We start from the raw sequence: 10,327 nt of genomic DNA, 5'->3' as shown, positions 1-10,327 counted from the left end.
ATATATATATATATATATATATATATATATATATATATATATATATATATATATATATATATATATATATATACATAAATACACAGGCAGAGAGTGTCAAAAACACTTTTATACAATTTTATACTAACAATAGATAAACTGACCATGTGCAGTGTGTGCCTTGGCAGAATTTAAATCAATGAGCAATCGCTACACTAAATTTCAGGCTGTTTTGATCCAGCCTTTAAAAAAAATCTACTTCAAATGAAAGGTTATTATAAAACCTACATTTGTAATGACTCCATACGAATCCTAACACTGCTCTATATCTAGTAGATATAAAAATATATGTTAAAAGGTCACAGTCTCAACATAAATGGTGTCAGTGTTTTCTTTACTGTTTCAGCTACTCTATAGTGGCGTGAAGATCTGTTATTGCGGGCTTAAATGGATAGTCCTTTCTTTTTCCCGTTTTTGCATTAGGTGATTTAAATTCATCCTTGGTGATATTGAAGTGCAGGTGCATTAGTTCAAGCTGTGTGCCCTGAGGTTTAAGATTTGAAAGCTTGCTAGCAGCTTATCAGATGACAATGAATAATCGGAAACAGTTAAAGAGACATGCTATAGAGGTCATTTTAGACTGCAAGAGGCTTTTCATGTTTGTTAAGTCTAATAACATAAGTCTAATATCAGTGTCCAGATCAAAATCCCAGTTTTCAAGATGTCTTTATAGGGGGGAAAAGCAGGAAAACCGTAGCAGAGATTACAGAAGGACTTTAACATTAGCTGAACTCAACTAAAAACAGAGAAACAGTAAAAGCTTTTGCTTCTAACTCATTAAGCCTAACGAAAAGAACAAAAAAACCTACAATAAACAAAGTGGCATCTGAATTGGCATGAGCTTGTAATGCAAGTACAAAATCCACAATTTTGTTGTACATGTATAATGATAATAAAGAGCTATTATATTCTATCCTATTCCAAGATGCATCAGCTGATTCAGGAGCAGCTTGCCAAAGAAAGCCTCTGTCTAAGGTTGATGGCACCTTGCATTCTTAAAACATATATCAGGAAACTAGATACTTACAATGTTATTTACTTTAAAAGAGCAAAAAACAGGTACTTATCATATCAGTGTTTCTTACTGGTTGTGTGAAAGGCACTAAAAAAAGTATAGTTCTTAAGGAAACCACCCCAGTGGACAGCTGCCCTCAACAAGTCCCTTTGACTGTATGGTCTTTAAGTAACTACTGTCCGCATATAGTATATACTGGACAAGCTCTGACCTATTAGCATGCCAAAATAATGTGTAATTCATGTCTTTCGTAAACAACTACTTTCAGAGCGAGAAACGGTTAATCAATTTGACTAAATTCAACAAAATCCAGCTTCTAGTATTTTCTAAAGCTCGCTGATTAGCATATTATATCTCATTTGTTTAATCTGTGGTTTTGTTTATTCATTTTACCTTCAGGCAAAGCCTGGCTCTCTGATTTAGAGTCTTCAAGCTAAAAGCCTGGAAGCTGTCTACAACCAAAGGAAATGCATTGTGAGCTGGTATTAATGACTGAAATTAAGTTTCTTTCTGCTTGTCCCTTCCACCAAAAGGTTAGCAGTCAGTTTGACAGGACTGATGATCCACAATACAATTATAATGCGTCACAGCAGACCAACAATAACCTTTCATTACCATTCGTATCCATGACTTTATCATCTTTGCTCCAAAACCTCAGTAACATACATTTTAATATATTTTTCATCGATTTTTTTAAGTTTATTTTACTAGTCCAGGTTAATATCTGTAACCCATTGACAAAATTCACTGAACCAATTTGCACCATGTTGTATGAAACAGTAATCCACTTTGTTTTAAACTGTAGACTTTATATTGTTGCATCCTCATTCATGAAATTACTTTATAATTAAAAAGTACTTATAATAACAGAAGAACAAATAAGCTTTGTGACCCTCTTGAATCATCAGTGACTTTTTGTTAATTAAAATCAAAAAGGAAGAAGGAAATAAAGACATATGCCTATACATACAATGCACATTAAAGCTTTGTCACACAAAGACATACATGATCCAGAAATGGCACAGTTTGTCTGGGCCAAAACTAATTTAAAAGACACTTAGGAAACGTGGAATTCCAGAATTTCTTTTTGGAAAACATGGACCCTGTGTCCTCCAGACTAAAGTAGAGAGGGAACATCTGGATTGGTATCATTGCTTAGTTTAAAAGCCTGCATTTCTGACAGTGTGTGAGTGCATTAGTACCTATAGACTTGGCAGCTTACACATCTGAAAGGCATCATCAGTGCTCAAAGAGAACAGTGACGAAATGGCCTGCTGCACTCTAAACCTTCCACCAACTGAAAACATTTGGAGCAGCATGAAATGATAAATTTGAGAAGATGACACAGGACTGTTGAGGAGCTAGAAATCTATATCAGCCAAGAATGGGGCAGCATTGCTTTTAAAAAGTCCCGAAACTGGTCTCCTTAGTTCCCAGACATTTACAAGCTGTTTGTAAAGCAGAGGTAGATGCTACATAGTGGTAAACATTCCAACATGTTGCTGCCAGAAAATTCAAAACATTTTCACAATTTCTCTACGTTCTACTGTGAAAAATACGGATAGAGCAATACCAAGTAATAGCAAGAAAAAGAAGGAAGAAGGAACAAGAGTAGATTGAGAAATACCAACCGCAAAAGCGCAAAGATGCTGCACAGGAGCCCTCAAGCTCCCAGGGCTCGAGCTTGAAGGACAAACAAAGACTGTGTGTGTGTGTAAGACAGACTGTGCTTTGATCACTGAAAACAGTGTCATCCAGATATCTTTGTCAGAACAGCAAACACACAGAAGCAGAAAAGGAAGCATTACAGAAACATACTAGTGCTTTCAGTTCGATTCAAACTGTGGCTCGAGACCGTGGTTGTCATGGAAATCACAGCAGGCAACCCTTTTGCATGTCTATCTGAGTAATATGTACATATGACACAGGAGGGCTGGGTATATACTAGTATGTATTATAGATGTGGCATTTTTCTATGAATGTGTAGTCTGTGGGATGCTTTTAAGAAGGAGCTGCGCTGATTAGTTAAGGAACCAGGGAGCAGAGGGGGAACATTACCAACTTCTTTCCTTCCTTCTTCCTCCCCTGTCATCTTTGTCAGAATCAGACTTTTTTTTTTTTATTCCTTCTAAGCGAGAACCACTTCTCCCCTTTTCCTACTCTTTTTCTCCCTTTTGGGCTGTAAGCCAGCATGATAAGGTCAGAGTGGGGCACAACAAAGTCTCCGACATGGCCTTGGGGCAGCTTCCTGCTGTCAGTGCCAGCTCTGCTTACGGGTGGTACCAGCCTAGCCAACATGATTAATGTGCAACTGCTTCCAGTCGAGCAGCTGACACAATGAAAAGTTGCTACGATTATTAAGGCAAAATGTAATAAATAAAAGAGTGAGTGCGCGTTGTTGTGCATGCGTTTGGACGAGAGTGTCAGTACAGATGTGAAAACACAAAAAGCATTTTCAACAGTCAAAAATCTTGAATAATCAAAGTTAAAACAGACATTTGGCTACAAGAACCCCAGTCTCACACTTAAAGGCCTTTTGGTTTCCTTAGGGAGAGATGAGAGAAAGTGGCACTTCATCTGAAACGAGTCTGGTTCTTACAACGAGACTTCTTTTACAAGATTAATTAACAGATCCCCTGGATGTACGCTCTGTTAAGTGTGCACACGTGTGTCTGCCTGTGTGTGTGTGTATATATTTCATCAGAACCTGCCAATTGTTAGGAGTTCACCTAATTAGTTAAAGAGTCCGGGCCCACACACCTGTCTACCTGCGCTGACAATGGCCCGAGGCTGCCTGCATACATTTACACACTAATTATCCAGCTCGAGCCATTAATTAGTCAGTCAAATAACTTAGTGACTAGCCAGTCAGCTGTCTGCTATACCAGGGAGGGAGGAGGGGAGAGCCACAGCCACACACATACATACATATGTTACATACTACTGCAAATATGCAAATGACACATACGGATTAGTAATACTCACATATATTTATGCAGTTATTTCAAATCTAAACATTTATCCCTTAGTATGATTTTAAAAACCTGGTTGTAGGAGCTTGTGCAAAACCCGCTGTGGGTTACAAGCTTCAGACTCATAGTTTTTATCTCTAATTACATTTAAGAACTTTTTTCCACACATTCAAAGTTAAGTAGATTCCACTGACATGTGTTCATGTTGTCAAGAAACTGAGGCACTTTTCCTACACTGACATATTGTAGAATATAGCTACTTTATTTTACACTAAATGTGACATCCTGTTTTTTTTTAAAGAGAAAAAAAATGTGTAAAATGTAATTAAAAATAGAATTCAATGATTTGCAAAATGCAAAATGTTGTCTAGCAGAGCATTGCTGAGATGAGCAAGACAGTTTTCTGGAAGACAGTGTATTTGCTCCAAAACTTGGATATGAAGCTGTGCAAGTTATCCATGCCATGTGCCCACTGAAAACTACTGCCTGTGGTCTTTAGGTTGGAGGCTGTGGATTTTTCCAACTGTCTGACTCCATCATAAATGAGAGTAGTCCCAGAGATGTTATATTCAAGTTTTTTTGTATGATCACAACCATTTAATGCTAGTTTTTGATGGTGCTATTAAAATTATTATAAATTATTATAAAATGCCTTCACACTAATGATTCTCTTCTCTTTCCATTTTCCTTTTTATCTTCTCTGCTTCTATTTTCTTTTGAAAATGTACAAGAATGGACAACAGGAAATTCAGACCTCTCTACCCATCCATCGGTAGATGGTTTACCTTGTGTTTCTGTAGAACACTTTGTTTGTCAAGTAAAGTATATTTCTCACTTTGTTAGCATGAGGGTTAAATCTTCATAACTTCAAACACATGTGAGAGCATCAGTAACGTTACCTCTCTGTCCCTGAGAACAGCCTGAGTCCTGTAAAGCAGCAAAAGACGAACGTCACCGTCTCCAAGGCTGAAGTTACTCTCCAGAATTTGCAGCACGTCGATGCGAGGCCGCACAGGCAGAGACGCGTCACCACAGAACGGACGCAGCCAAGCCAGGAGGTCATCTGAAGTCACGGTACTGTCACTGCAGGAGGATTTGAGAGGGAGGTTGACAGCAGGCAAAGTGAGGTACAGATAAAGAGACAGAGATTGAGAGACAAGGTGTAGAGTTCACACTAAGATGTCTAAATGTTACCAAGTAGTTTGCTTGTTTCTTTCAAGAAACAAGAAATTGCCCGTTAGACAGATTGCACAAAGATTTGAGGACGTTAAACTGAGCTGTAGGAAACTGAGTATGTTATTCTGTTGGGGGGTTTTTACAAACTAAATGATTCAACTATAGCTAGGGTTAGTTTGTGTTTGACCACATGCTAAACAGGCACATTTTGAAAACTATAAGATGGTACTTTAAAAATTAAATTATATAATAATCATCATCATCATCATCATCATCATCATCATCATCAAGTCTATACATTTAATTTGGCTTTGTAGTTCTGTCTGTACACCAAACAGGCAAAAAGTTTTTAAAAAGGTGTTAACCTAACCCACCTCTAAATGAAGTGCTGCTCATTTTGGGGATATTTTGAGATTAAGATAATACTCCAGATATTTACCAGTAACGATCATTATATTCTAATTTAGACTGCAGAAAGGGCCTAGATCAGGGCTTAAACTCATTTTACCTGAGCCACATACAGCCTAGTTTATACATGTATACAGTGGTCCCTCACTATAACGCAGTTCACTTTTCGCGGCCTCGCTGTTTCACAGATTTTCTTTTGCATGCTTTTTTTTTTTTTTTACAGCGCATTGTGTTCTGCGTTCTGATTGGCTGTAGACCATTGTCAATCAAGCTCCTCTGTGCCGTGTCCCCTGTACAGTAAAGAATGTGTTCAGCTTGTCAAATTTACATAAATCTTCGATCACTAACAGTGTGACTCTGAAATGCTGTACTGTATGTTTGTAAGTTTTCTCCCCAACAAACACAACAATGTCGACGAAACGTTTTGCACCGTCAAAGACGCAGAGAAAGATGCTAACCGTCGCACAAAAAGTTGGACTTCTACCTTCCTTTAGCATGTCCAGAAGTTACCTTATTCTTCGGACAATAAGGCACACCGCATTATGAGGCGCATTAAGCGAAACAAAGCAGTCAGATAAGTCAAACTTTACTCAACTCATTCTTCTTGCTTCCCCTACTTCCGTACCATTGATTCATTAATGTTGAATTCTCTCGCAGCTGCTATATTTCCATGTTTTGGACCTGAAAACAGGGCTTGATCTTTGGTTTCATTCTATAATACAGACTTATTTTTCTACGAAGGTTTGAACTTTGAGGGTCTTTAAACAAGAGAGAAAAGTGTAAAAATGTTCATACCTGTCTGAGAAAAATAAAGTGTGTAATGAGGGGTTTTACAGCTTTAAAACATCTATTTTTAATTGTAAAAAATAAAGTTGGCTACTTTCACCGGATTTCACCTATCACATGTAATGAAATGCGCTATACAAATAAAATTACCATTACTACTGAGATGCCTTAACAGTAAAATGGGAAATTTTAACAATATATCTCAGTTTTTGTACGTTATATGATGTAAACGCTTGTGTAGTAATAAGGACATTTTTAAAAAAAAATTAAGGACTTTATCATTAATTAAGAAAAACAGCAACTGTCTGTGAATTCAAAGGTGCCTCCAATAGTGTAGTGGTTAACACTTTTGCTTGGTAAGCAGAGGTTTCCAGCCAGAGACACAAATTTGCTTTGGGTTTGTGTCAGACAGGGAATCTGGGCAAAAAGAGTTTGCTATAGTGGGTAGCTCGACATGTTTGACTTGGCAATGGAGCAGTGAAAGAAGTGTGAATATCTGTAACTGGGATTTAACAGAAAATGTCCCAAAGAGTTCCTTTTTTCACAATCAGTGAAAAAAGGAACTCTTTGGTTATTACATTGAATTGAATACTAACAATAAAAACAAAAAGTTTAGGTTATCTGTTACGTACTCTAGCATGTAACAGGCTATATGTTATGTCTTTGTCAGTAAGAAGAAGTTAAAGGTCTACCATTTATGCCATCCTTATTTGAAATTTCACATTTTCCAAAGTAATGCAGTGGGCATGACTGCAGTATGATGCATTAATTTAAAGTTCTTTTGTCACAGAGCCATTGTTTTCATGTGCCTTGTTTGTCTTTTGGTCATGAAAAAGCTGGCCAGGGTACAATAGATGCTGTCAAAACGTTTTCATCGTCAAAAAGAGCTACAAGACAGGCTGCCAGGTGCCTTTTGTCAATTTATCTTCATTTATTTATCAGACATTTAACTGATATTTAACACCCAGCAGGTGTTAACTTCAGCCCTTGAATAGAACTGAAAAGATGCAGAGTGCAAAGAGAGGGTGACAAAAGCTGAAGAAAATCTTAAAGGCTTAGTTGATTTACATAGAACTCAAAATACAAGCGATTAAGTGCTCTGACATTGGCTGTATGAGGACAGTTTAGTTTAGGGACTACAAAGGAAATCAGAGAATGGGTCACTGTAAGTGTGTTGTATGAGTTGACAGATGTAACCTACCCACTCTGCACACTGTTGTGCACAGCAGTCACCATGGCCTCCAGGACCCTGAGGGGTTGTGGGTAATTTGTCAGGGCGCATGGGTCTCCACTGAAAAACAAACCACATCACCACGATCATCTTACATAATCAGCTAATTAAGATAAGATTTTCAAATTAGCACAATGTCAAGGGACAGCAACTTAAAAAAAAAAATCAAAGGCTTCCTTCTCAGGGACGGTGTTAGTTAAAAATGTGTCTGGCGGCAATTAAATGTTTGAAGGGAATGAACCTTTGTTAAATTAACCATCATAAAATTATTTCAAGTCTTACAGACAAGATGAAACAGAAAAAAAAAACATTAATATCCATCTCCAATGTGACAAGCTCATTGAGTCTGGTGGAAATTTACAAGAACGCGTTAATTTTAATAATTTAAAGATGATAAAAAGAGGCGTAATGAGATGAGGTTTAAATCCACATAATAGTAGGTAAGCTTAAGAAGGTACATCATTAGTGCATTTGTAGAGTGGCTCTGGGTGCTGCTGTATATGTGTGTGTGCACCATATGTTCACAGGCCATTTTTCACAACGAAAGAAAGAAACAAAGGGGGGAGGGGGAAAAAAGGTGATTTCCCCCGACTCACTTCCACTTTTCTGCTGGAATTGTATCCATACACATACACAAACGAACGTATGCCCCGGCCAATACATACAGCCTACACATACACGCTTCACACGCACACAACATACAGATGATCTGGCCAAAAAGTGGAAAGAGGACGCAGCATTTTCTTTATTGGATTTCACTACTTACATTTTCAATTTAAACACACACAAACAAAGCAGTTATGACAGATACAAAAGACGGCTATTAGTGTGAGGCTCAGGTATGCCTGCTGTACCAGACTCAAGGCTTTGAGAGAGCCAAAAACGAGACCGCCTCATTCATAACTGCCAAACACAATGCTTCAAGAAAGCCCCGAAACTACGAACATGCACGCTCGCAGCCACACACAGTCGACGCATAAAGGGATATTCATAATGTAAGAACACGGAGTGACGCGTTCAAGGCAAAGAAAACCTCCAGAGAATAAATAGGGCTCTCTCTGTGTGCAGTCTTGCACCTGACACACACACCCAGACTCCATGTGTGTGTGTGTGTGTGTGTGTGTGTGTGTGTGTGTGTGTGTGTGTGTGTGTGTGTATGGGAGCGGAGTGAGATCTGGAGGGGAACAGCTGTATCAGGCTGCATTAATTATAAAAAAGATAATTAATCAGAGAAAAGGGAAGAACATGTGCACGCAATAAAGTGTGTATGTGTATGTGTGTGTTCATTAGGGATAATGACCCCCAAGTCTATACAAATACAAATGTGTGTGTGAGTGCCTGTGCATGTGTGTGTGTCTGCAGATTCAGGTGCCATTTATCTGAAGCATGCACCATTGAGCAGCTATAAAAAAAGCTGGAAATGAGGCAGGATTATAATCACAGCGGGTGATACTCATTTATCAGGCCAATCAGATGGCCTGATGATATCTGGTTTTGTCAGTTAAACTCTGCTCGCTGGTCTGCCTGTCTGAGCTTTTGAGGTTCTAGGGGCAAAAAGGAAAATCATTAAAAAAAATCATCTTCCAGTATGTTAAATCAAAACAACTCCCGATAATGGGTTTTAGCTCACTTCTTCTCAAGAAACTAAGGAACAAACATATACATGTATTCATTGGATGTTATACAATATCCAAGTGTTTACCACGGCTCTTAAATCTACCACATCTGCAGAAACATCTTGGTGAATCATCTCTGCCTTCCTTTTGAATTCTGGGAGCAGGAAAACACCAATAAAAGACTGTGAGCCCAACTCCCACAGGCAGCTACTGCAGATTCAGTTCAGCACTTCAGGCATTTGTTTTGACAGTGTTCTTCCCACCAACATGCTCAGCCCAAAGTGGACAGATATATATACAGTATATTTTCAGATAACAACCAACAAAGATCAGGTCGTAGGTGGTGTCAGCAGGTGGCGCACAGTATGTTTAAAAGCCTGCTCTGAGCTGAATGTAGACAGTTCGCTTTATCTGGATAGTTATAAAAATACATACATTTTTCTATACAATCTGCACTGACAGATAATGAAAGGGCTACGTGTAGATGATAATGTTGTTTGGCAAGGCGCAACAGCGAATGTGAAAAAAGATTAAATTAGCACAAAAGGGAGCCACACGTAGCAACCTGACATCTTAAATTTTCCTTCTTCCTTTATCGTGCTTGTCACAGCTGGTGGTATGTTTGATAGCACACAGCACACAAGACTACTGTACCACTGTAATTTTTTCAACACTGTCCTAATATTAACAATTTTCTGAACAACTCGGGACTAACAGGGGGTCTAGCATTGTGCAACACAATCTATGATTTACAACCACAAAAATAATCACTAGCTTTAGACATCAGGCGGAGAATGAAAATATTTTTTGACTTGAATTGAAGCTTGGGATTTATATATAATTTATTTATTTGTTTATTTTTGCTATTTTAGCTAGACTGCGGTAAAGAATTTGATTGAAGTAAGAGGAGTGCAGCGGTTTGATCTCTTTGTACAGGTTTCTCTATGAAATCTAGGTTCAAAAACTTAATTATCCCAACAATTTTGCAGGTCAACTCAAATATAGAAGATACTGTAACGGATTTGTTTTTTCTGTCTTTACAAAGTCAGTGTGTTAAACGTGGGGTTTGGGGGCCTAATGTAGC

The 10,327-nt window shown here is 38.1% G+C and overlaps 1 protein-coding gene across 1 annotated transcript in view; it reads right to left on the bottom strand.

Moving 5' to 3' along the window:
* Window positions 1–10,327, bottom strand: part of nbas (NBAS subunit of NRZ tethering complex) — a 181,837-nt gene that overhangs the window by 42,879 nt on the left and 128,631 nt on the right. Inside the window, exons 48-49 of the mRNA XM_031726216.2 lie at window positions 7,598–7,687; window positions 4,926–5,109 (exon numbers count right to left, since the gene is read on the bottom strand). Of these exons, the coding sequence (XP_031582076.1) occupies window positions 4,926–5,109; window positions 7,598–7,687 (274 nt within the window). The remainder of the gene's footprint in view (window positions 1–4,925; window positions 5,110–7,597; window positions 7,688–10,327) is intronic.

This window comes from Oreochromis aureus, linkage group 15 (genome assembly GCF_013358895.1).
Source record: "Oreochromis aureus strain Israel breed Guangdong linkage group 15, ZZ_aureus, whole genome shotgun sequence".
In the NCBI taxonomy this organism is placed as follows: Eukaryota; Metazoa; Chordata; class Actinopteri; order Cichliformes; family Cichlidae; genus Oreochromis; species Oreochromis aureus.
Note: the sequence above shows the minus strand (reverse complement) of the source record. Positions and strands in the feature narration are given on the sequence as shown.